The sequence below is a fragment of the Pyrgilauda ruficollis genome, unplaced genomic scaffold (genome assembly GCF_017590135.1).
Source record: "Pyrgilauda ruficollis isolate IOZ18807 unplaced genomic scaffold, ASM1759013v1 scaffold3, whole genome shotgun sequence".
Taxonomy (NCBI): domain Eukaryota; kingdom Metazoa; phylum Chordata; class Aves; order Passeriformes; family Passeridae; genus Pyrgilauda; species Pyrgilauda ruficollis.
The window spans coordinates 19,228,225-19,255,989 of record NW_024524377.1 but is presented as its reverse complement, the minus strand read 5'-3'; the positions used below and the strand labels follow the sequence as shown (position 1 = coordinate 19,255,989).

General features: G+C 43.1%; 1 protein-coding gene across 1 annotated transcript in view; it reads left to right on the top strand.

Moving 5' to 3' along the window:
• WIPF1 (WAS/WASL interacting protein family member 1) overlaps window positions 1-27,765 on the top strand; it is a 48,216-nt gene that overhangs the window by 8,792 nt on the left and 11,659 nt on the right. The window contains 4 exon segments of the mRNA XM_041473342.1: window positions 5,581-5,692; window positions 23,819-23,907; window positions 24,997-25,126; window positions 27,295-27,465. Coding sequence (XP_041329276.1) covers window positions 23,857-23,907; window positions 24,997-25,126; window positions 27,295-27,465 — 352 coding nt within the window. The 5' untranslated portion in view covers window positions 5,581-5,692; window positions 23,819-23,856.

The following is a 27,765-nucleotide window of genomic DNA, read 5'->3' as shown; positions in this document are numbered from 1 at the left end:
TGTGAGGGATCCGAGCTGTCTGAAAGCTCCTGGGGGAGCAGCTGGGTGAGGACAAAGAGGCAGTGTGCTGAGAGCAAGCATGGCCACTTCCTGAACTCTTCAACTTCCCCTCAGCGCCTCTGGAGCTCGGGGTCCGGCGTGTCATGTCTCTGCACGCTTACCGAGGGAAAGATGCTTAAGCTGCATGAGGCTCACAGTGCTCTCAAGTGTCTTCCAGTGTAAATAATACCTTGGCCATTTGGCCCAAAACCTTCAGTGTGGGCAGAGCAGGTGCATCTGCAGGCATGTGTTTGCACAAGCTTTCCTACTGCAGCTGCAGGAGCTCAGAGGTGCATGCACGAGAAGCGGGTGTGTGAGTCTCATTCAAAAGCATCCATTTTATGTGCTAGTTTGTTGGGGGTTTTTCAGTCGTGCACATATTTCCTTTTGCATGGGTGTCCTATGCGTGTTTACACATAAAATACTTGTCTCTTTTATTAGCTGGGGGTAATTTGTTTAACACTTAGCTGCTGCTCTGTAAATCCTGTCGTTGCTTCCCCTTTGCCAGAGGTTACTACTCTCACATCTCTGTGGATAGGAGAGATCCTCAAAACTATTGTTACTCCATTTCCAATTATTTTAACCAACTAATAAAAATTACTGGAGCTAGTTTGGCTCATTTGATAGTAGTGAAGTAGTGAGCGGTGGTAAGAAGCCCTGAGGCAGCAGATGGGAATGTAAATCCCTGGCTGGTGGTCACCAGGAGGCTGCTTACAACATTGATGTCTTCATCTGGTACAGTTTAATTATAAAGATGACATTTTAGGGGAAACCTCTTAATTTATGTAGAAATTGCATAGAATTCCTCTACCCATGGGCAAAGAAGCAGCTCTGATTGGCTTGCTCTGGGTCTCTCACTGTAGCCATGGTGTTGTGTGACAGCCTGGGTAGCGGCAGAGCCAGCTTCCTTCTAGTACTTGTCTGGCTTTTCCTGAAAGTGAGAAAAGGGGGGAAAAAATCTCGTGAGCTTTTGACTGCTAGATCAGCTCCTCAGTGTGGTCCATGGCACAGACTGTGGAGCCACTGTGCCAGCACACTTGAGGCAGCTGTGGGGTGAAGTGGGAGAACTGAATGGAGGCAGGACAGCCATGAATGACTGTTTCTGCCAAAAGATTTGCATCCCAAATTTGCAGCATCACTGTCTCTTCACTCTCTTCCTACCATCAAGGTTTCACATTCACACTTATGTACAGCTAGAACAAATCTGTGCCCCAGCAGAGATCTTTGCAGTCAGTCTGTAAGGGAACCCCTCCGGGTCTGTAACCCACTGCTTTCACACAGGCCTTGCCAGGCTGACCAGTCCCCCAGGCATTGTCTGTTCTTATTTCAGCTTGCACTAAATAAAGGAATGTGACATTTATCTTCACCCCTCTGTTAGCTTGATTGATGAGTGTTTAGTGTTTTCCACAAGGAGCATCTTCCAGCAGAGCAGTATCTCCTTGCTGAGTCTGGTGTGACCATTCTGCCTCTACTGTGGCATGGTAGTCTTCAAACTTTATCTCCAGACTATGTCAGCACACTCAGGGTTAGATTGCCTTTCCAAAATTTATGTGTCTTTAAAAAAAAAATTCTGATAAGGCACCACCTGTTGACTAGGCCTGTAAACATAGTACTGTAATATGGGACTTTACTGTCCTTCCTTTTGTGACTTATGTTCACACCTGATTGCCCAGTGCTAGATAACAATGTGTGGATGGGCACTGATAAAACTGAGAAAAATTTCTACTCTTCTGAAGACATAAACTACTCTTCATAGGACCCAAACTTCTGTTTACTGTATTCAAATGACAGTATTTCTGAAAATTGCTGATGACTGCATCTGTTTGACTTCATGAATTCACTACCACTCTGAACATTTGATAAACAAATACCCTTGAACTGAAATTTCCCACGCCTGCAGTGTAATTACATTCTGCACTACTGCATTTGTTTCCCCTTTAAAAGAAGGGGGGAGGCACACTGAGTATACTGTGGCAGAATCACATTCGGCATTTGGTATTAATATACAGTACAAAAAGGTCCATTGAATCATGGAGTGACTCAGAAGGCAGTAGAGGAGGGCTTTTTGGCTGTGCAGAAATGTCAGTGGTTCAACATTAGATCAGAAATTTCTTTAACATGTTGTGAGGGGCAGTTAGTTGTTTCATCTGATGTTAAAACGTAAGCAAAGCGAGTCTAGCAAGGTGCGGTGAGGAAGTGTGTGTCACATGCTCCTCCACAGGAAACGAGACTGGGGCTGCTGGGGAAGTTCAGAACTGGGTGACCTCCAACAGATTCAAATAGCGCAGGTTAGTTCTCTTAAAACATCTCTTTAGCTGTCCTGCAGGGGTTCTGCACATGTGTTTTTGCTGATTTTTGGCAGCAGTGGATGAGGAGTGCTCTGTATGGCAGTTGTGCTGGCGGGTAGTAAGCAGCGTGGGATTTCAGAGCAGAACTCTACAGTGCAAAAATAGGAAGCTCATCTGTGGGTTCGCTTGGTTTGTGTGAAACTTGGAGCCTGCTTTGCAGTACAGCAGCAGTGTGGCTTGAGTCACATTAGAAGTGTGGATGAAATCTTCTCCATCTTGTTAAGACTTTCATTAAAAAGTTAAAGGTCTGGATTTTTAATAGACGTGTTCAGTGTTAATAAATACCAGAAAGCACTTTTCCAAGTAGAGGTTTAAATCATTGACTGTAGTGAAAACTTCTTTTAGTTTGTTTTGGCTGTATCAAGTATGTAGATCTTTTCTTTGATTTTACTGGCACAATTTCTTGTTAAGGTGTTCTCTCATTCCTGGTGATTTCTGCTGAGAAATTGCATCACGACTTTTCTGTGCTGGACAGTTTCAACTCGGGAGCACATTGCATCAGGAATGAAATGAAGCTAGGTTGGTGCTGGAGAATTTGGGAGCTCTCAGAGGGAGACTCTTTAATGGGATGTATGTTTTGTACTCAAGCACAAATATGGATTTGTTACTTCTAAATTACTGGGCAATTGTGATTAATTACAAGTCTTAAATGCAAAATTGGAGTGAAAGTTACAAAGAAAACAACCTTCAGGATGATAAAATGTATTCTACAGTAGTAAGTGTGCAGAATCTGAGCTAGGACGAAATCCCAGTGTGGAGTCCACGTGGTGCTGGGAGAGCATGGGGAAGAGGAGGTGACAGCCCCACAGCCAGCTCCAGTAATGGTGGCTGGAGGCCAAAGTGCTTAATCTGCACCTTAGGTCACAGCTTGTGAGGCAGAGGGGCTTGGACAGCGATGGTGGCAGCAATCTCACACAAAGTGCAGCTGCTGAGGATGACAGTGCTGTAGCAAGGCCCTGCCAGGCACTAAAATCAGAGAGCTCAGCGTCAGGCAAGAAGTCCTAAAGCTGCCCGTGCTTCTTCCCAAATTTTAAAAAAATATTTTTCTGGTCATGTAGAAAAGCAGACTAAGTTTCACAGCTCTCACCCTCCTCGTACCACCCGGTGCATTCATCCCGGTGTCAGTATGGAAACATCTGCCTAAAATGAAGGCAGTGGCTCACGCCAGGCCAGGCTGCTGCTGCCTCCAGCACGTGGAGTTGGATGCTGCACCTGGCCCTGCTGCAGGGCACGGAGGTCTTGGCAAGCTGGGAATATCAGAGCCCTGTTCCTGGGCAGTTAAACAGCTCTGTGGTTCAGCCTTGCTGAGCTTTGCTCTCATATTTCAGGCTTTGGGGCTTTCTGTGCAGAGAAGGCTTTGGCTTTAACTGGGCTCCTCTGCTTCTGTAAAACAAGCAAGCATTCAGAGAGCTGAAGTTCTGCCCCAAGTCAGCCTTTCTGATGTATTAGGGTTTATAGTCTTCACTGGAGCACTGTTTAACTAGGAATGCGATTTAAAAGCAATTTAGTAAAATCCCACTGCAGACATTTTCATTTCAGCCTAATCCTGTCTTACAGCAACTCATCTCAAATAGATTAGGAGTTGTTTTAAGCTAAATGTAATGGCTTGTAAATAATAGATTTGAGCCTCCATGCAGTGGCTTGTGCCAGGTATTTGAAATGGAATTAAAAAATAAACTGATACATATTACTAAATAAATAAACCCTAACACTGCTACTCTGCTACCAGGAGTGAACATAGGCAACCAGGATTGAAAGAGCAGGAGAGTTGTTGAAGAGGGGGGATTTCTGAATGGGCCTTTTCCAGCAGCTTGTTATTATGAAAACCAGGGAAAGAATGTTTCTTCCTCTAACAAATTAAAAAGGAAATATGCAAAAAGAGGAAAGGGAATAAAAAGTACAGACTAAACAAAATGAATTAAAATTGCATTGGAATGAGAGAGAAGGAAACCAAAAGAGAAAATAATAAAAAAATGGAAACAGATGGGGACAAATTCTGTACTTAGGAAACAAAGGCTACTCTTTTACTGCATTTCAGAAGGAGGAGAGACTGTATGTGTCTGTGCATTTATTATCTATCTATGGAAGAAAAATTCATTTTTGTGGTTTTTTTTTAAAATTGTTTGGTTTTTTTTCTTTCCCTTCAGCAATGGTAATATAGAAGTTTATTGATTTGAGGGAGCTTCCAATTTAGATTAAAGCATCATTAAAGAATCTTTAATTTTGCAAATAAATAGAATAAACCACTCAATGTCACCTTAATCACTGGCTGGTTTTACTCCCCAAAAACTAAGTGGCTGTATTGCACTGTTGAACTTGTGTCCACTGTGCACTTGGATCCATAGCACAGGGTTATTCTACTCTCTGCAAGGGAAAAAGTAGGAGTTAAGATGTGCAACACCAGCTGCTGCCAACCGGAACTGCACAGGCAGAGTTGACAGCAGAATCCCCTTGTGGGTTTCATTTCGCCACACAGCGTATGCCAGGGTTGCATGGCTGTGAGAGACTGGGATCTTGAGACTGATTTCTAAATAGTAGTAAATCTGTAAAATGCTGATGGCTACTGTTCTTACCCTTTATTTTAAAATTACTGATTTTAAAGATTTTATTTTGTTGGTTCTAATACTGAATACATCAAATGGTCAAGTGTATTTTTTTGCGGGGGTGTTATTTGCTGCACATCTGTCACATCTTCCAGGCTGTTGCCTCTCCTTTTCTTTCCCCCACACATTTGTTTCAGCTTTTGCATGTGTTTTTGTCTAGCCTAAACTACAGAAACCTCCTAATTACAAAGCTGCTTGTTGAACCACGTCTCTTACGAGCAGCATCTGTTGTAGTGGATAACTCTATTCGTCTTACCATCACATCCATGGCTTTTTATGCCTTTCTGTTTTCCTTCCACTGTTTATAATGGCTTTTACTGTAGTATGTATGCTATGCTGAAGTTGGAAGAATGGACTTAAATTTGTTTGAGAATAAACTGGGTCTTCTGGCCTCAGTGAGCAACAAGGAGAACCCAGCCGGTGTGTTTTCCTGTTCTGATTCCTCTTTCGAAGGAGAGGGACTCTTTACCATATGCTGGCACTTTCTCATGCAGAATTTCAATTTATTCAAGGAAATACTTAATGGACACATGCTCAGGCTCTGTGATCCCCAATGGTTCATAATTAATAGTTCTTTTCCTTCCTTGCAGGATTGTGCAACCTGGGAAATGTTACTGCCTTTTAACTAACTTCAGAAAGTGTATTCTGGACTGAATTGACCAGACCTCCTATTCTATGCAAGCATCTCCTGCTGGTGACCAGGTACAGTGTGTGGGGTTTGCACTGAGGGGTGGGAGTCCTCCTGTGAGCAGCAGCACAGGAAGCTCCTCTGCATTGTGTCATTCCTGGCCTGAAAGAGTTGGAAGCCACAGAGCCATCTCATGTCTTAGGTTGCAGTGTGATATACAGGATTCTTCTCCAGGGCAGGATCAATGGCAATGCCAGTTCACAGGCATGCTCTACATGCCACACCTTTCCTAATGTCACATTTAGGTGCCTTAGGTCATATCAGATTTTATCCATAAGCTTTTAACATGTGCAGTGAGTTATTTTGCTGTTTGGTCTTTTTTTTTTCCCCCATTCCAGTAGTATAAGGCTTACAGTGAAGGGATTCAAGGCTTAGCAGGTAGGTCAGGAGACCTAAGGTATGATATGACCAGGCACAATGAATCTGTCCTGACTTAGAGCAGGTGACATTACACTTGAAAACTGCACAGTGAAGCCTCCAAGGTTTTCAGTTTGGTGCTAATGAGCAGGTGTAGTATGAAAAGGTTCACTGAAACACATTGTTAGTAAGAAAGAAAGAACAGTATGTTTACTCCCTTTTTTTTTAATTGTAGTTTAATAATTTTAAATTTAATTTTTGGTTTAATTTTCTTCTCGTTGCAGCAGAGGCTCCATCAGAAAGCATGGCCTGTAGGTAGGCTGCAGTGTGCTGATCTAGAGCTGGTGCAGTCCAGCAGATCAAGTATTTCCTATCTCAAATGCTCTGTGTTGTAAAGCCCAGCTGTGGCTTCCTTGGGGTTAATGGGCCATGTAGAAACTGATGCTGGGAGGGTCCCAGAGTGGTTTGGGATTTTGAGTCTCTGTAGACATGAGCACAAAACCATTCAGGGTTTCTTCTAGATTAAGTCTATAGATGGTCCAAGTGGGTTGATGCTTTGGTGTAGTTTCAGCAGTGCATTTGCTTTGGAAACCACAGTCTGGAGAAATCGGGGCGCTAGGCTTGGGAGATGTGAGAGGGAGGAGCTAGCCCCAGGAACAGACAAATGTCTGATTTCATTTGTGGATCCACAGCTCTTACCAGGCATGATGGACTGCTGCTGGATGAGGGTTGGTGCAAAGACTATTATTTGGAGGGTAATTCCACAGGACTGCATAAGATGGTGCTACTGTGTGGTCAGTAGTGAAACCTACCTGTTTGGGTAGGAAGGGGTGGCCTGTTCAAAGAAGGGGGACAAGCAGGTAAGGAAGATAGGAGTATTTATAAACTGGCATTTATAAACTTGCAATGCAATACTGAGATAAAGATGATACTCACCTATTTCACATGTGATGTGGGATTATGGAAGGTCCCAGGAGCAGCAGTAATGATGACAGCACAAATACCACCTGTAAGGAAAGACTGGCAGAAATATGACTGCATAGCCTAAAGAGAAGTTCAAAGAGACATGTAACTCTTTTCAAATAACCATGAAGAGGAAAGGAATAAATTCTTTTATGCATCACACTTGTAAATAGTGTGAAAAATAGTAAATGAAATGACAGCAAACGGAGGTCTAAATAAAGTACTGGGAAAAGCTTCATTGGCTGCTAGTATAACAAGATAGATGACAGGGGTATTGCAGACTTTCCACCAGTGGAGATTTTTAGAGAAAAAAAAAAGATGGATACTGCCAGGAGTGATATAATCTATGGTGACTCAGGGGAAGGAAGGGTAGATGCCCTCTTCCAGCCCTCTGTCTGTTGTTCTGTATTTCAGTCTCCTTGTTGACAGTGACTTTGAATTTTTCTGGTTATTGATGAAAGCTGAATAGTTATTTTAAAGGCAATAAGCATTTCCATATGAATGGTACAGCGTATTTCATACTCCACTTTTCAGGGAGGGAATGGAAAATGCTGTTTCTGAGTTTCCTGAGGAGATCTGTCTCTTGGAAGTAAACAGATAAAATGTGAGTGCATTATACTCTGCATTGTGGGAAGGTATTGAGTTATCGTTAGCAGCTGGCAGGGTAATGACCAAGGCTGCTCCTGGTGTAAGAGGGGCACCTGGAAAGGCAGGCCCTGCTGCTTTCTCAGGTGAGCAGCTGTGGCAATCCAGAAAACTGCTCATTTACATCACAGATCTCAGAAGTCTGGTACTAATGGCAAACTTCAAATTCATGCTGGCTGTGTTGAGCAGCATTCCCTAATAGCAAGTTTTGGTGGATCAGTGCTCACCTGTAGAAGTGTTTGGCTACAGAGTTGAGACTTTGCTCACGCAGCAGCCCTGGTGCTGCTGTACCCTCGCTGTGCAGAAGCAGGGCTTTTTCTCTGGGGTGGTGCCTGGACTGGCTCTCCCTGTGACCCAGCCTCCTGTGAGCCTGACTGCTCACATGGGCCTTGGCAGATGTGGAAGAAAACAATGATCCCTGCACCACCATTTTTTGAGGATTGCCAGTCATCAGGGCTGCAGTTTAAAAGAGAAATAATGTCTTCATTGAGTGTAATAATGTCTTATGACCTGATAAAACCAATCCAAAGCTTCCTTTCAGCTGTGAGTTTGATCCTGATACTACAGCTCTCTGAGTTTAGAAAAAAAGTTGCTTTTTATATGGAAGCTTGTGGCCTCAGATTTGAAGTAGCTCTCACCTCTCTAGTTACAAATTCTGGTTTTGAAAGCAAAGATGTTAGTAGTTACAGGTCAGTCTACCATATGCTAAATTTAGTCTTCAAATTTACTTAAAATAAAGTTTGGTTTTACCCCTGCACAGGAACCAAATCATTCAGCCAGTTTGATCAGGGTTTTAGCCATCTTTACGGGATTCAGCAGATGTGACTATAACTTTAGCTGGGGTTCAACAACTGTGACAGCCACTCTCATTACAAATAAGGGGAAATGGGTTGCCACCCTCTGATACTTGCTGTTTCAGGGCACCTGCACTGAGCACTGCAGCCTGTAGGGACCAGTTTGTTTTCTCTTCTGAACTGCTGGTAGACTGCCACTAGCAAGGACAAGTTACAGCAGTTCTTTGGAATAAGAGGATTTGTTGAATGCTCTGAAGAGGAAATGCAAGTGCTGAATGATGGTATGTGGCTGCTTTTGGTTTTGTGGGTATGTTTTCATGGCAGTGGTATGTCATACATAATTTTTTTTAGCTTGAACTACACTAAATTACTACTTTCATGCAATAAACCTGCATTTGGAATACCAGCAGGAGCTCAGCTAGACCTGCTATCTTGGGTGGAGGCCAATAACCTCCAAACCTGGCTGTTCCCTGGGTCCCACTGAGTTCCTGTGCCACCTGTGTGGCAGGCTGCCTCAGATCTGCCAGCTAACACAGAGGTGCCATGCTGGCTGGGCACCACTTCCAAACACTGGCAAGGGCCAGGAGGCACTGCTGACCCTGGAGCAGCTGGATGAGGCACCTTGTCTCTCCTCAGGCAGTGGCTTGTGGCTCCTGCAGAGTTCAGGCAAGATGTGGATTTGTCCCTCTTGGCATATTTACCCTCCTGGCACGTCTGCCTGGGCCTGAGCTATGCAGTCACTAGCTGTGGCCTCACATGGGCTACACCTACAGTGGCCTGAGCCCTCTGGTAAACCCATGCCCTCCAGGGTAGGCACCCACATGGCACACTGCCTTTGGCTACACTTGCTTCATGGAAACATTTCGTTGTTGAAGGTCATAGAAAACAGGGATATAAATATTTAAAATAAAATGCAGATAACTGTGTGAAACTTCTTGGTTTTTACTCACCATGACTTGGGAAACACTCTTTTGACATGTGTTGACTGAGCCAGCTTCATAAGTATCAAGTGGAGGGGTGCTGTCTGTTTCCAGCCTGGGTAGCTGCAGTAGACAAGGCAGCTGTGCTGTTTTCCCTGTCAGGAAGGCAATCCAGGACATGCCTCTGTCTTTGTGTAGGGGGAGATAGACTAGTTTGTGTCCTGAGCTGTGAAAGACTTTGCCCTGACTATTTTTTTGGCAGAATCCATTAATAATCATTCTTTCCAGCTTCCCTCTTTGCTTGCTAGCTAAGTACTTGCCATGTGCAGCTGTAAAAAGTTGTTTCCAGAGAGAAATAAACTGGAGCAAAAACTTCTGTAATTGGAGATGGGGAGGAAAGCAGATGGGCGTTTTCCATTTGTTGTCCTTGGATGCTTTTTGTTTCATTTGTGCCATGCTTTAAACCAGAGCCCTTTACAGGACTGTGTGCCCTCTTGCTTTTGCAGTCTGTGTCCTCCCAGTCCTAGCTGGAGCAGCACCAATTTGCCTGTGTCCCTTGAAGGACCAGGGGATAATCGGGACAGTCAGCATCAGTCAGAGAGCCCTGTGCTTCATTTGCAGTGCCGTGATGTCAGTACATCAAGACAGAAATCTCTTCAAGTCTCAAACTTTGACAAGACATAAAAATAGTTTCCCTCTTTCTTTTTTTTAACCCAAACCCCACATTAAACACACACAAGTTTTAGTGCCTCCCCAGGTAGATCAGGGAATGTAAATCCCTGCATTGTCTTTCATGTAACATTAGAATTGCTTTGAGTTTGAAGGAACCACGGACTGATGAAAAACAGAACTGGTACCTTGCCATCTATTAGATAATTGCCAAAACAAGTAGAGAAGCCTATTTGATAAATGAAATCTTCAGAAGCTATCTTTATGTACAGGGCTTCCTTCCAACTGAATGATGAAACCTCAGATTAGTCAGAGACAACTGTGTGTCCTTACTGTAGGTGTTTAAATTGGCATCACCTGCTGCAGATGTGTGCTGTGTACTTGTATGCATACATGCAAATTTCATGGTCCCAGTATCATTAAGTATTCAGCTAAAGGCCCAGGTGTCTAAAAACCTCCAATTCAATGGAGTCTGAAACAATTCAGGTGTCTGAAACCTCCAATTCAATGTTATCTCACCTATATTTCATAAACTTATATATTGGAAAATATCAAGTCCTGCTGCAAAAGCAGATGGAAGGATTTGTGTAAAAATGGCTTTACAAAGCTATTGTGAGTAAAATTTTTATTGTAGCTCTGTTCTAGTAAATGAAACAAAATGTAATTGTGGTTGGTCAATACTTTGATCTCAGATTAGCTTATAATTATATAAATATGAAGAATATTAGTATTGCCTGGATTTTGTTTTTTGCATTTTGGCAGCTTATTTATGAAATAATTGAAACGTCTCTTAGCTGTACCTCTCTTTTCCAAGTGACTTTTGACATTTTTTTCTTGCCAAAATGCAGTGTTGGAAATACTTAACAGAAAAATTCATCCTCGTATTACTCAGGATGTTTTCCAGATTGGACCAAATGGAAATTGCTGGTGATAGGAACAGCACGAGTATTGCTGGTGATTGCACACATGCAAACTCAGATGCTGAAGGCTGAGGTCTCTCCTATAACCTGTGGAGATGTGTTCAGTGTGCTGTGGGTTAGATTTTGGCTGCTTTGCAAAGAGACAAACTAAATCCAAACAGAGGAGGAAGAATTTCAGGTTTGTCCTTCCACTGCTTCAGCTGCGGATGGGAATCTGAGCGAGCAGCCACCAGGGCATCAGACTCCTTGCCTGGGGATATCTCTAAACACCAGTCCACAGGTTCCAAAAGCCCCTGGGCGGGAGATGACCTTGGAGATGACCTTCTGCAGGCCACCAATTTGATTTGGAGCTGCTCTTCCCTAGGAGTGAGTCTGGAGCAGGAGATCCTCTGTGGGGTTTCGATACATGTTTCCTTTAGGTAGCAGGTTTTTTTGTGCAGTAGCTGGTGTTGGAGGCAGGAAGTGCTGGTCAGCTCAGGATAAGGCATATGATGGATTCAGCAGATTCAGTACTCAAGAGGAAAACATGAATCTTTATTGTCCCTGCTGCTATTCTGCTTTAGCCCTAGAATTTCAACGGGCAGTCCTCATCATTTATCACACAGATTCTCATTACTGCTTTTGGATTATATATTCCTCTTAGTCTAAGAAGACTTCTTAGGTCTGGAATGAAACCAGAGCAGTTCCTATCAGCTAAGGACAGGTGGTGCTTTTTTTTTTAATGAAAAAATTAGACTCTTAAAATTAAGCTTTTCTTGCAGTTCCAACACAATATCAGTTTAAAATCAATGTTTTTTAAAAAAGAGAAAATGATGGTCAGATTTAGTAGATTTTTATATAAGATGCAAAGAACCAGACAATGCAGAGATAATTACAACCTTCAGTCTGCTTTATTTAAATGGTTCCTTAATAGTTGTCTGTTCTGTTAGTTTTGTACAATCTATCTAAAGGTAGTTTTAAAGTTGTCTTATTGAACATTTTTAATAGCAGTAATTGTATTGCTTCCTCTATTTATATCTGACATTGCTAGAAGTTTACTGCTAGATTCCAGCCAGGCAGATAATTGGATGGTGCAGAAGCCTAACATTTTGGCTTTGTTGTTAATATGGATTAGAACAAGGCATTATTTGCCAGTACTGCCAGGATATTAGGTGAACATGTAATTTCACATGTGCAGTTGTGTTTTCAGTAATATTATTGCTTTTCTTTTTTGTTTTTAAATTGATCCTTTTCAAACCACAATGTGTGTGGTAAGATATTTGAGATTAATTTTAATCTCTCATCCTCGACTTACCTTGTGGTTGGGTTTTTTTATTGCTTTGGATGCAATTTCCAAAGTTTTGTAGACCATTTAGAACAGATGATGAACTTTTGGCCACAGTATCTGGAGTAGTTTGGGATGAGCTAAGATTGGCTCCAGTGTGAACAAGGGGCAGTTTGGGGAAGGGTTGTTTGCTCAAGAAAACCCTCTCTTTGCTTCCGATTACTTTTTGTCCCCTCTTTTCCCTCCCCTTTATTATTTCCATCCTGATTTTAAAGTCTCTTCCACAGATTTGTTTTTATATTGCCCAGATCCTTTAAAAATAATTACTGAAACCATAGCAGCCCACGTGACAGCTTTCCGAGACACGGTATGAACTGCAGAGCAGGCCAAACCTCAGAGGCAGAGCTCTTTTCCAAGCAAGGAAGAATGGATACTGGGAGTTTCTTTGGGTGTTTGTGCAAATGGGTGCTTTGTTATCCAGCTTCTGTGTGTGCAGATTCCCAGCATACACTGCCCAGCTTCACATATATCTGCATTTTGGGGGGTTGAAAGTGATAATCATTTATTACTGTAAGCTATCATGTAAAATTTGTAAGAGAGTTTTGTTTTGTAGCTATTCTCAGAGGAGGATCCAAGATAAAATACCTACCTCAGTAAATACTAAAAGTATGCAAAGTAATGGTATATTTTGTATATATTCATTTTTAAGTCAGTAAACTGACATTTTTCATTTGCTTTATTGCAAACTTGTACTAATTCCTCAGGCAATGTGAATTGTAAAAAAGTAACTGTTTTGTAGCAGCCCAGCAGTGTCTACAAAGAACTTAATTTTTCCTGGCCACATTACTGAAATATGCCTTCAAATGGCAGATCAAGTGCTGTTTTACAGCTTTTTGAAATGGAGGTCAGAGGTTTGAGAATACTGGGAGTACAGGGGATACAGGGGATATGCAGAATGGCTTCTCTTGTAGTACCTAGTCAGTCAGTAAGATGTGTGAGTTTCTGTTCAGTTGGTAGTTTGTGAGCAGGGTAAGTTATGGGGAGTTTGTCGATAGGCTGTGGTGCTTGGAGACAGATGACAGCATTTCCTGTTGGTTGCTCTCCCCAAGTTCATGGGACGAGGTACCAGCAGTGCTGAACACAAGGCGTGGCATCTCTGTGCGAACTATGGCTGTGGTCCTCCAGCCTTCCTGATCCAAAGGATGGTGGTGTAGGAGTCAGTGCCAGCCTTGCTTGCTGACTGTGACACTTTTCAAATTCATTACTTATGTGCAAATAGGATTTGGTGCCTCACAAATGATCTGGTTTAATGACTAACCCTGAGCTACAGTGCAAATCCCTCCACAGGAGAAAACATCAAGGGACTTCATGGGATGCACTCTTCTTAGTCTCTAAATCTGATCTCAAAAAGTTCAAATGCTTCAGCAAAGTCAGAAGATAAAATGAGTCTCATCCAGTTTCCTCTGAAAACTAGCCTGAGCCTTTCCATGAACTCTAATGAGAATAAATTCAGGCTCTCCATCTCTACCCAGTCCAGTGGGGGTTTCTCACCACCTCAAATAATTCAAAATTAACTTGAAGAATAGAAAATTAGGTGTTTTTTTTTTAATTAAAATCTCTACCAGGCCTGGTTGCCTGTTTCTCACAAAACTGATTTATGGGTCTTGCTGCATTGAACCGAGGCTTTTATTGACAGTAGCCTGACGCTGAGGTGGTGGTTTCTGCAGGGTCCCTTACATTATGCAGATCTGGGGCTGGCTTTTGTTTTGTTTTTCCCACACTCTAGGCAGATCAGTCTTTGATTGCTCCTCTAATGGCAAGTATTCAAGTTACTCTAATTTACGTCAACACCTGGGCGGTAAAAACTGTAATGCACTCTTGCTTGTGTGGTTGGTGTTTCCCTGATGACTGCCCAGGCCATTTAGCTTTTTGTTTGGGTTTTTGATGTGAAATCTGAGCTGATCTCTGTGCACTGTAGTTTTTCAACATTCTTGTAGGAATATTGTAATATTTATAAGAGGGATTGGAAAGCAATGCTTTAAACTCATTCCACATGTCTTGCCCTTATATGCCTCAGATTTCCCCTTTAGAGGCACTTACTATTTTAATATCATTTTATAGGTGCTGCCTTTAGTAGAACAGCCACAATTCACTGCATGTTTAGTAAGATTTAGTTGATTGTGATAAAGAAAATGCTTTATGTTAAAAAAGCCTATTTGCATGCTGAATTGAATTCTAAACCTACATCTACTGAGAAATAAAACAATCTGATAGTGTGGGAGGTCCTTGATCCTTTTCTGTAAGTATCAATTATTATTAAATGTTTTCAAGTGCTGCCTTGTGTCCAACTGTGGATAAGAGAAAGATGAATGAAGGCACCATCAGCAGGGGGGTTGTGCAGGTGACCATTATTAATTTAGTGCCCTGGGCATGGAGAGGATGTGGTGTGGGGTATCCCATAGTTCCCACGATGTAATCTGCAGCTCCAGACTGGAGTTTTCATCCCAGCCTCAGGACTTGCAGAGATTTGCCCCTCTCTTTATAACTACTGCTCTGAAGGGGACTGCAGCACACCTGTGGGCAGTTGTGGATAGCAGAAGTCCACCAGCAAAATCCCAGAGCTTGCTCTCCATATTTGATTATTTTCTTGATTTTTTTTTTCCTGTGTGTACTAAAAGTTACAGCCACTCAAATGTCAAAAAACTCTCCATTTTGACTAATTTATTGTACTTTTGGCCTGTTATGCTAAAAAAAAGTGGATAGAAAGGAAAAATGCTCCAGGTTTCTGTCAATTTGATTCAAAGAGCAGGATTGCTGTTGTGTGTTACACAAAGCAAACAAGTGGTCAGAGCTGTAACAACCTAGAAGTGGAGCAATAGGTGGAAAGGCAAAAGGTGGATATGCTCATGTAAACAAAAGCTCTTTTCCCATGGTAACAAGCTGGGGATTCCAAAGGCCAGACCGTGCCTTTCTGCTTCTGGGTCACCAGGTGTGGCTTGTGGGAAACATCCCGCCCTGCTCCTCACTGTTTGCTGCCTGCCACTGCCAGGCCATCAGTGACCCTGCCTGGTCAGAGATGAGTGGTACCATGTTGTGAGGATAAGATGGTGGGAAAAGTCCTGGCGGTCTTAAGTTGTTTGGGTTTTTTTTTCTGATTTAGGACTGAATAATCTGGAGGCAATACTCAGAAATCCCTAATTTCTGAACTAGCCTGTTCACCCTACCAACAGCTCCTCAAGTTTAAGACAATTCTGGGGAGAAAGCTGTGCAGTGCTGAGCAGCCACATGACATTGAGTGATCACTACTACAGTGATGAACCACTGGAAAAAGTAGTCCCATTGCAGAGAAGCTTTTGGGCTATATGTTTGGAACACCATTTTGTGAACACAAAATGTTCACAAGGAGGGACAGATGAGGGAATAAGTTGGGGATAGACATCAGGTCCTTTCTTGCCCCAAGTATGTTGTCCCTGTGGCCTCTCCAGAGCACTGGGAGTCTAGTGTCCCTTTCAAGGTCACCTGCAGCCTGTGTGAATCCTCCTTGGCTGTGCTGGGGCAGTGCCTGGATAACAGCCTCCTGTGTTGGTTCCAGCACTCGCCTCGGGGAGAGGCTGCAGTGGGTGGTAGATGGTGAAGTGTTGCAGGCAGCTCTGCTCTGGACAGCTGAAGGAGAGTTCACAAACAGCTCATCCTTAACCCTCACTTCTGTCTGGGAGAGAGGGTGAAGCCTTTTGCTCTAGGGCTTTCTGCAGAGGGGCTGGGGGAAGGGCTCTTCATTTTTTGGGAGCACTGATGGGATGGAGCTATCAGAGGCTGCAGTGTCTGAGCATGTGTCCTCCTGTGCTGAGGACTGGGATACAGCCCAGTAATTAGATTTTTCTGCTGGATTTGGCCCTGGCCTCCTGCTGAGGAATATGACACACATGTGCCTGTTTTCAGAAGAGTAAACTCCCTCCTGAGGTGCCCCGTGTAGCAGGGGCTTTGCTCCTGGTGTCCTTTGCAGTGCTGAGGTCCTGTTCCCCAGGACCAGGTTGCTGTGGTGGGGAATGTGACCTGACCCTTGTTGCCTGAACAGACAGGAGTGTTTTTGTACAAGTCTTCTGGGCATACTGGCTGAAAGAAATGATAGGAGTATGGGTTAGATGTCAGCAATTCCTGTTTTCAGTGAGGCAGATACTTTCTGCTATAGTGTGTTTGCTCTTGCATTATCAGCTTTTCTCAAGTCAACATCCAAACACATAAACTGACCAAAACCTTAGCTGCTTTTTTCCAAACAGGGACTATATTCGTTACTAGAGGCAGTCCTCCAAAGTTAGCCATTGCCTGTGATCCTCTGCATATCTTGAAAAGTATTTCACTGGAAAAATAATCTTTTTAAAATACTTGAGTTAAAACAATGTTCTGTCACCATAGCAGCCTATTTCTTAGCTGTAATTTTCTATGGATGCAGCACCGCTGGATTTTCTCCATAAAAGTCTTAATTGTTAATCAGATGAGGTTTGCTGGATGCAATTTGCTGTGGACCATAGGTGCATCTGGCTGTTACTGCTTTTGGCACCTGGGGTCATGTGCTGGCTCAGGGGTCTGTTGACTCACTTGCCACTGACACACACAGTAACCTGCTCTGTTACTGTATTCCTGCGGTGGTAGGAAGTAGATGCAAAGTGTTTAGGGGGTTTTAGGCCTCTGGGAAATTACCCCGTGTGAGCTGCATGTCATGCTGACTGGAGGATCACTGCACTTGGCTGGATGCTCTGGGATGAGGGACTGAGCGTGAGGAGTGTGGAGGAAGATGGAGATGCTGTAGGGTTGACAGAGCACAGGGGCCTGCATAGAGACATGAAAGCACCTGACAGCATCCTCACTTTTTTTTTCCCAACTAGTCATGTCTTTTTGTTCTTGTTATTGTTTATCTTTATTGGTCCCCACTAGCTCCCCAACACCTGCACCTTTCACAGACCTCTTGCAATGACATAACTAAGCTAAACTAACTCTGCAATTTATTGAAAAGGCTATGTCCAAAACAAAGCAAAAAATATATCCTCTCTCTGCAGCCGAAGTAGGGCAGGAAAAATGCTCGCTGTGATACTGGCTTGGCATGTTTCTTTCCCAAGAACTACCCCATACATTTCTGCTAGAGACCCTTCAGGCTCTTGCCTTCCACTTCTCCCCATTTTGGTCCCTGCCTGCAGCAGGATGGTGTTGCATCCCCCACATCAATCACTGCTGAATTGGGAAAGGTGCTCTTCCCTATGGGAGATCCTCCTGTGTGTTGTTCAGCTTGGGCCAAATCCTATTTCAGGGCCACATGGACCTCATCCACTTCGACATGTGCTGTCATCCCTCACCCCTCCAATGGGTCTATGCGAGAGCTCTCCATCACTGCCTGGTATACCTCCTCTGCCCTGGCATTTTGTGTAGGGGCTGGCATTTTTCAGTGTGCTGGAAAGTCATACTCAAAGTCATACTCATTTCGGGTGCTGCGGAGAGTTTCCTTGAAATGCCAAAAGTCCCCAGTAAAGTAGGCTTCCTCTCTCTGGCATCAGCAACTCCCCAGAATTTCCCTAGGTCTCAAACACCCAGATAACTTCTCCTCTGTTGGTCTTCTCTTTGGGCTGTCCAGATCTCTGCAAGTGGTTTTAAGGGTGAAAAGTTAGTGCCTCCTTTTGGTACCATAGCTTCCTCCAGACAGGACTGGACAATTTACATTCTCACACCCTTGTAATGTCCTGTCTCAGGCCACAGAATCTTGTAATCCCTGCACCAAAATTGTCTTCTCATCCAAAAACTATTCTTAAAAGGCCATCACTGGTGTTAAAGGACTCAAAAATACTGACAGTAACATTTTAGATGTCACTTTGTTCCCCTGGAGCTCCTGAGCTTCAGAAGCTTTATCCCAGTTAGGAGAAGGAAAATCTAGGCTGTCCTGCTGAATAGAAGGTTTTTATACAGCAGTCCCCAGTGTCTCAATTAAAACTTGTATCAGGTTACAGATACCTATCTGAGTGCCAGATAGGTTTTTCACTCCTCCATGTGCAAGTGATTGAGGCCAGAGAGTCTCCTAAATATTTTTTTCTTTATCCTATAAGGGAATTCTTCAGTATCTTCCAGTAGCTTCATGCTCAACTGAATTTGGTTCGGTAACCTTGTTGAACTCTTTAGGGACTTAAACTCATCTATCTGTATATTTATTTATAGATTTCTACATTTAGAAACTTTTAATAAAAAGAAGAAAAACACCTGTTTTTTTTCAGGGGGGGATTTACTGGCATGGTGTTGCATGGGAGGAGCACCTTCAGCATCCTCTGAAGTTCTCATTCACACTGTGCCACACTCCTGGCCTGACACTTGGTTCAGGCAGCCCCTCTGGCCTTGGGAGATGGTGGTGGTAGAATGTGGGACATGTAGGCTTACTAATGACTCAGGTCTGCCAAGGAAAGTGGGAGCAGGGGGGTTCAAATTTCATGACATCACAGCAACTTTTTTTGGCAAAAAGGATTAATAGCTCAGTACTCTATTAAAAAATTATTAATGAAAAAATATTGTGGTCTATATGAAACTGATTGCAAGTGATTTTTCCATCTACTTTGTAATGTGTTTATAGTTAGCTGTCCTTTTTGTTTTGAGAGCTACCTTACTAAAATACTTGGTAATGTAGCCCAGTTTCTTCAAATTCAAACTTTAAAACAAAAAAAAAATTCATTTCTTTCATTAGGAGAAAGTAATGGATTTTGAAAGAACCAAATCAACACTGATTTGGAAGTTGGGCCCTTTTGCATAGGGAGCAATCAGCATTTTAATTGGCAACTTCAAGGGTTTTTCCCCTTAAATTTATACATTCTGTTTTATTTCTACAGTTGTTTGTTCCTTCCTCTTTTTTTTGCTTGGAAATTAATCATGCAGGAAATGATTAACCACAGTGAGCTTGTCTGTCTGCCTCTGACTCAATGTTTAAGAGGGAGGCCCTTCAAGCAGCTCAAAATGTCTGACCAGATACAAACCAAGCACTTGCAATGTGGTTGTTCACACTGTGTATCCCACAATAAAGGTCACATTTCTTTTTGTTTCTTTTTGGGTTTTTTGTTTTTTTTTTTTTTAGCATTTGTAATGATCCTGAAATGATTTCTGAAATACCAAATTAAATCTGAAGTGCCCAAAATTTGTGTTTCACTGCCATTTTTGCCCATTGCTCTTTATGGATCACTCCGCAGAGCAAGGAGTTCTTTGCAGAATGTAATGTGTTCTTCCTCTCTCTTCTATTTTGATTTTTAAATGAAAGAAGTCTTTATCGTGATGCGTGGCACAACATAGCATTTCAATATCTTTCCTGATGGCGCCTGCTGCCATGTGCTGGTAGTTTGCAGAAATCAGAGCTTTCCCATGCAGGTATTGTTTCCTTGGGCGCTGTTGGAGCATCTCTCCCATGTGCTGGCGGCGCTGGGCTTTCCCCAGCGGCAGCAGGGGCGGGCTCTGTGCGCTGCGCTCCCGGGAGCTGCAGGAGGCTGCCCCAGCCCCGGGGCTGTGGCCGAGGCGGGGCAGGCGGTGTCAGGCTGGCAGTGCGGGGTGCCTGCTCAGGCTCTGAGCCTGGGGCTGGCTCTGCAGAGCGGCCAGCGGTGGGAGCGCTTCTCTCCTGCTGCCAGTCCTGACCTCTGTGCTCGGGGCGCTCTGGCTGGTGCTGCGGGCGCTGCAGTCCTTTCTGCCGCCCCACCAACGCTCACCTAGACATAGCGTTTCTATGTAGCTTCTTAAAGGATGTGGTAATTTACACTGGTGTTCAGAAAATATGTTAGGGCGTGTGTCCTGGGTTTGCAGCCTTGGTCTTTTGGAACCAGTTCCTTTTCAGCAACCCTGCAGCACCAAGCATTATAAGAAACTTGGTTGTTTACAGATTTGGTGGGTAAAATTTATTACTAGGTGGATTGGTTACTATTTCAGGTTTTTTATAGTGTCAGTTGTTAGCAATGTAACATAATAGCCTTTTGTTAAATTCAGTTCTTTCCCACTGGCCAAAAGCAAATAATGATGTGAGTCCAGACGTGTAGGACAGTAACCAAAGCTTTCCTCTAATGGCAGAGTTACACTTAACATCTCAGGACATCTCTGTGCTCTGTGAGAAAGTCGTCCTGTGAATTGGCGATAAACAAAGCAGCTGCAGAGTTTGAGTTCAGCATTGTGCTGACTCAGCTGTTTTGGTTCTGCATCCCGAGGGGTACTCGCCTCCCAAAGGCTGCTCCCAGCAATGCCGTGTGCTGTGGGAGCAAGTCACCAGGTCACTGCATCTCTTCAGACCATTGTTTTTCTTCATATAGGCTTATAGTGAGTCAGACAAATAAATAGAGTGTACAAAATCTAACAACCGAACAGCAAGGATGAGTTAGAGCTTCAAAGGCAGAGGTGCTGTTTCTTCCTGCAAAGTTTCAGCTTGAGTTTCTAAAAATCTTTTTCATCAGCAGAAGCAGAGACAGTGACAAAAGAGTGAAGCAGTATTGCAGCTTTGGTTTTAAGCTAAAATTTGACAGTCTAGGGTGTTTTATGGGCTCTGTAAGTGTGCGCATGATACGTTTTTGTGTGGGCACACGGTTTCTCAGTCACGCCATGCAATCTCTTTTCTGATGACTTCTAAAGGAAGTGTGTGCTCTAGAGCCCCATGAGTAAACAACCCTGCAGGATGCTCTTGTTAAACTTCAGGCCAGTTTTGCCAGAGTTTGGTTTATTACAGAAGCTTGTCCTCTGCTTCCAAAATGCTATTTCCAGCCTGTCTCTGAGGGCTGTAGGGCTTGTTCAAAAGCAGCAAAATGCAAGCTCACCAGTGTGTACCTAATTTCGATGGCAGTTCAGTTGAGAGAGCCCTTCAGTACCAGAAATACCATCTAGTGTGCAGTGGTTGAGTACAGGAACACGTAAGACGGGATAGAGAAGGAGGGAACACCTAGTGCATTTCTCCTCCCTGCCTCCTTGCAAATCTTGTGTGCAGAGAGGGTTTTGGAGAAGCTGGATGGGTCTGTGGGTAGTGGCTTCCCCTTAGAGAACTCAGACTTCAAGCATCACCTTACTTCCTCTTTATGCCACCAATTCCTTAAGAAGCTGATCTAAAGCAATCCAGTTAAAAGGGAAAAAAAGTAGAACAGAACAGCCCAAGAGGGAAACAATCTCTAACTGACAGGGAGGAAGACAAGTTAGGGTAGTTTACAGGAAGTGCTTCACAGACCACCTGGCTCACTTGCTGCATTCAGGTCTGAGCTGCCTAAAAGGATTCATTTAAAAGTCTGATATCAAACCAAACTGTATTCTGCCTGCTCCAGAAGCTTTCCTGTGACACATGGAGTGCCAAAGAGATGGTACATTATCTAGACTGCTTTGACTTCTTAGCAAAGCAGTGCAGGGAGAAGAATTTCTTTTTAATCTGATGAAGCAGTTAAATGTTTGGTGAAATACCCTCATGGCACACTTAAGCTAGAGACAACTGCAGCTGTGAAAAGACTGTGTTAAGAAACAGGATGGTTGTGGTCTACTGTAAGAAATAATTTTCCTGTTGACTATTTTTTTAAACAGGAAGCTGAAGAACAAAGCAGCATTAGTCTTGGTGCTTTTAATAGGTTTCAGATTTCAAATATTGCATTTAGAATGTGCTGATTGGGAAAGGATAGGGCTTTGTGCAGCATTTTATGTAACAGCTGAAAGCTACAAATTTGGGAGATGGGAATATAACTAAATTCAAGTGGATCCTCTGAATATGAAGCTGTTGTTTCTCTGGGGGAGCTTAAGGTGCTCAGTAATGTAGCAGAGGACTGATGAGAGCAGACTGGTCTGTTTGCAGGACTCTGAACAAGTGCGTTTGCACAGCACTGCGTAGGCTCGGCTTCACAGTTTCCTCTTTGTCAGTCACTCTGTCTATTTGCCAGCTTCCCCTCTGCTTTGCTCACTCTTTTGCAGTAACTGGAAATGGTTTCTGCAGTATGGGAGAAGAAACCTGCAGGCACTAGTGCCTCACACCACTTTGAACTCCATTACTTTTCTAAATGGTCAACCAGAGCTATGGGTGATGCGTCTGACTCCTTCCTCCCCAAAGATTTTACACAAAATCCATTAAAGTCTCATTTCAGAAAATATTTCTTCTGAAGGTAACTCAGCAATTTGGGGTGGAGGCAAGGGGCGTTACAGCTGTATTCTAATTCTTTTGAAGCATGAGCATCTGATGAGATAAATCTGTACTCCTAAGCAGTTTTTTCTGACACACATATCATGGATCATGTCAGATGCCATTACAGACTTTGTAGGTGGTGACTCACTGCAAATGCCATTTTGTTTCATTCAGCACATTTTCCTAATGTTCATTTTAACTGAGAAGGGTACTGTACCTGGCATGATGGTGACTTGACAGATACTGTGCTATTACACTTCGTCTTGGTCTCATCTAAAACATTTAAGTTACTTTTTAAAGTAAGAGCTGTGTATGCATGTAAATAACTGCCCTGGGAACCTCAGCCATCAGCCTGGGGTTGTCTGGAGAATTACCCTTGTTCCTGTTCCCACTATGTTTACCTGTCTTATGCAAACATTATATAAGTTGTGGCAAATCATTGTTACTAAGGTGGCTCAGGTGAATGGCCAGCATGGGTGAAAGCTCAGATAAAGAGTAAGGCACATGCTGAAATGCCATAGTGCTATGAGATATGCTCCAAAGTCCCTGATAGGCACAGTTCCAGCAAGCTGTGTGCCAAAATGCCACAAAAAGCCCTTGTGACTTGAAAAATATAGTCCTTGACACTTCAAGCACTTTTTTTTTGTTGTTCCATAATTTGGTTGCAATAAATCTCTATATCTCAGGTGTGACCCTCCTAGGATTGCCCGAGGCTGAAAGTTCAGCTTGGGGTGGGGGAAAGTGGCAGTGTGGTCCCTGGCAGGGAAGCTTGTGAACGGCTGAGCTTTAGCAGGCAGGCTTTTCTGTCTGCAGCTGAGGCCAGGCTGCCTGCTTGCCCTTCCTCCTCAGGGGGAATATCCAGAACATGTCTGTGTGTGCTGCTTCTGAGGAGGAGGAAGGTGCATTCAGACATGATGATGGAGCTTGGGATCTTCAGAGCAAGCAGGGAGAGAGGAAGAAGCATGAGTCCATCCCAGAGCTCTGCTGTTCCACTCTACCCATAACAGTGGAGATGGAGAAATCTTTTAGCAACTAAAGAGATTTAACAAGTCAGCATTTCTTTCTGAGTATGATCCTAAAGTATGATGCCTTCTTGAAGTAAGGGCTGATGGTGTAGCTATGGGGCTATCCTGAAGCGCTTCCATGGGAACAAGATTGTTGGATTTAACAGAGTTCAGTTTGGTTACTGCATTTTGTCCACTGCCATAGCAATGCATGGATTGTGTAAGTGTTCAAAACTGGATGTATATCTATGAGTTTGTATGGCAGTGGGGATCATGTAGGGAGCCCATGTTTAAAGATGCAGCTGGTTTCCATACAATTAAAGTGCTTTTTACTGGTTATTTAGACTTCAAAAATGTAGAAGATAAACCTGTTAGCTGCAAGGATGTTTTATAGCTGAGTATAAATTTATTTATTTATTAAGATGTATTAATCTCTGGACTTTGTTTGTGTTTTGCTGTGCAGGTTTCTTAGCAAGAGCAGACAGAGCTCAGCCTTCCACCATGCCTGTGCCTCCCCCTCCAGCTCCCCCTCCACCCCCAACACTGGCCTTGGTAAGTTTTATAGGAGGTAAACATATGCACTGTACTCTGCTGCTGCTTGTCACAGAACAGGATGTCCTGAGATACTGAGATGTGGATGAGGGTATCCATGATATTTGGGGAAGGCTATCCAACATATTGTTTATGGTTGATCATTGATCCTGCAAGAACCACCATCATTTCTGCTGCCTCCCAGTTCTCATGTGAATGTCACGATCCACGCTAACTCTCCATCCTTTTATTCTTCCCTCACTGGTGGCTGATCTGGTGGAGAGACAACAGCTTTTCTAAGGGGACTTAAAAGTCTTGCCTTTCTCCAAACCTGTACTCCCACCTTCTCCCTTGTTCTACTCCAGTATTTCCATGACTTGAGCCAAAAAAAAAAAAAAATCTATTGTTTAAATTTGGTACAGACAGCTCTTAGCTATCATAGCTCCCTCAGCCAGCCTGTGCTATCAGAGCACAGGATCCACTGCTGGCACAACATGGTGGGTGAAACCACATCGGACCTGACTTAAACTGAGATAGAGCTTGTGCTGTGCTTGCCCTCCCAACAGTCAGTCACCTCACTGACAGGAAGGAAGGCTTCTTGAAATGTCATTTTGAAGTGCCTAGATATTTTCAGAGCAAAACCCTAGCTGATTACACAGAATAGGCTGTCTCTCAAGAGTCTTTCCTTCATTTTCCACCTTAAGGAAGATACAGACTCTGCTTGGTCCCTCCATGGCAACTCGCCCCCCTTTCAGGAAATCTTCATAACACTGATCTGATAAGCTATAAAATGTTTCAGGAACTGTTAACTAGAAGAAATGTGCATGTGTATGTGCATATAAGTGTATTGTTTGGAGTTTTTTGTTCTTGAAAAACTGTCACCAGAACATAAAGTGAAAAGAGAGGACCATTGAGACAAACTCCGTATGTCCAAAGGTTTTATTTGGTCTATATGAAGAGGTCAATATTGTTGAAGTGGCAAATGACATTTTTAAGTGTTTATATCTAAGCTAAAATAGTAGACAAAGGTAACTACCATATTTAAACAGCAATTTATACCTAGAGGTTGTGGTTTACTTAGCCTCCTCATTTTGAATTTTTGTTTTGCAGGCAAATACTGAAAAGCCATCCCTAAGCAGGTCAGAACAGGCAGGGCGAAATGCTCTATTATCTGACATTACCAAAGGAAAAAAGCTCAAGAAGACTGTTACTAATGACAGAAGTGCTCCAATTCTAGACAGTAAGTATGACTCTACATGTTGGAATTTCTGTGAGCATGAATGGTTCTACAGATCTGAAAGCAGAAAATTAATTTATATATCATCAGATGAATTGCCATGAGAGTAGATAAAAATGCCAGAAATTGGCATGCATAAAAATAAATTCTATTCATCATGAATGAACAGTCAGCTGAGAAATCAAGTACTGCTTATGAAATGTGAATGCTAATTTGTTTGCTAATTCTCAAAAAGTGGTTTATTTTCCTGTTTGCTTATATCAGAAAAATATGCAAGTCCTACAGGAGTTCTGCTGAGGACCTGCAGCAGATCAGGCAAACAAAACCCCATAAGGACTGAGGAGAGGACAGAGAATAAAGTGGAATTTCAGACTCTTCTTTTGCATAAACAATATAAGAATAAATGCATGCCTGGCATGACACCATTGGCTCCAGTACCACTTAGAGCAAAACCAGAGCCAGAAGCTACAGCTCTACCTGTGTGTCACTGCTGCACACAGTTTTGCCACTCCTGGAGTGACTCAGGGTGTTATCTTTTTAGATAGCCCAGCAGTACTGCACAAGGCAGTGACTCTACTTACCTGAATGAAAATAAGGTCTCTATCCAGCTGTGCTGCTGCTGTGTCTCACAGCACATCTTGGCAGGTGCCAAGAGGAGGCTGGAGAAGTAGCAAAAGTATTGGGAAGGCAGAACAGAAACAAGAGAAGAGTGAGGAACACAGGCCTGTGCTGACAGAGGAACAGCATTCATTTCCTAAGGAGAAAAGACACTTCTACAGACTGATAAGCAAATGTGGTACACCTCAGTCTAGGTTTGGCCATGCAGTTAAAGGCTGGACTGTGATAGGAACATGATGACAAAAGAAGGAAATGCCCAGAGGAGTGTGACCAAATAAAAATAATTTTTAAAAAATTAGATACAGTCCTGCAATCAACCAGCTACAGTTCTTTAAGATTATCTCTGAATGTGAAGTTACATGTTCTAGCTATAGTAATGAGCTGAAGGGGATTAAAGGAGGGGGTGAACAGTAAGATAAAAATGATGCAGCCTATTATCTTATTTACATGAATTAACAAATCATGATGAAAGACTAAACCATGGCAGCATTTCTCCAGAGGTTCACACCCTATCTGAGTCAGAGCCGAACTGAGTTGACATTGTTTCACGTTATCCTTCTCTTTCTTAAGCATTCTCCCATGGATACACTCTTCCTTTCTTCTTGGGGAATTCTTTAGAAGTACTTTTCATCCACAGGTTTTAACTACTTTGAAGTCAGTGAAATTCTTACCCACCCAAACTTGTGGAAATCAGGATTCCAAGACATTAAGCAAGTGATCTTAGCCTATGTGGCCCAGCATTTGACAGCTGATCTCCACAGATATTCCAAACTGTGCACCTGCTGATTTTGCAGTCATGTTCTGAATAAGGCTCTTCTCTATATTGTAGTTGTGGAAACACTTTCATTTTACTTTTGGCAACTCAGTTGTCACAGCAGAAATATTGACATTAGAGAGAAAAGGGGGAGGGCTGATAAAATAATTCCTGCCTATTGTAAACATTAACAGTTCATGATCCTGTCACTGCACTTCTGAACCTACAGAAATGGCATCTCCTTTCCTACTAGGCTTTGTTTAAATAAGTAGATATGTTGCAATATCATCAATAATGAGAGAATTCTGTGCATTCCCAGCAGTGATTCCCAGAGACACCTTCAAAAGGAGGGACCTTCTGCCTTCTTCTTTCCTTCCCTTTTGCCCATGAGATTGCCCTGTCTCTGCTTATGGAGAAGTGGAGGGGAAGGATAAGAGAGCAAAAGTACAAAGAAACAGGAAGAGGCAACTAAGGTGCTGACAAAGACTATGTTATGTTCTCAGAGGTCCCATCCATGCTCAATTCCAAATTCTCTGCAGCAATTGGCTCTGCTCTCCGGTCTAGAACAGACTCAAGTAGTGATGGCATAATAAAACACAGAGGCTATGGTTATTATGGTTACTGCACCAGCTCCTCCACGGTGCAGTGCTGGTGGTGATGGTAGCTGTGATGATCCAAACCTTGTGTGTTTTGAAAGTTCATCCATTTTTCCCCAGCTACAAGCATTACTGTAATGAAAGAGGTGACTTTGCAGGATCAGTCCTGCTTCACTAATATGGGGGATCTTTTTTTCCAACAGAACCCAAAGGATCTGGTGGAGGTGGTGGCGGTGGCTTTGGAGGAGGTGGCAGCGGTGGGGGTTTTGGTGGTGGCAGTGGTGGTGGCTTCAGTGGCGGTGGACCACCTGGCCTTGGAGGCCTTTTTCAAGCAGGAATGCCAAAGCTCAGATGTACTGCAAATCGAGATGCTGGTAAGAAAGTCCTTGAATTTCCAGGGTGAAAAAATGGCATTGCTTAAAACCTTCATAGCACTGCAATAAATTACCTGCTGGGATTGAGGAAGCCATCAAATATCTTAGGCTCTTAGGAAATGTAATTTTCAGCTTGAAACTTGCTCTACTCTTACTATGAGGTTTTATGAGGGAGAAGCCAGACTCCCTTTCCACCGATCCTCCTCATTATTGATGACAGCTAAAGATCTTGGTAGTGTTGAATGGCTACCAGCAAATTACAGTCAGGCAAAATTACATCCTGCCTTAGCTGTTGGGTGT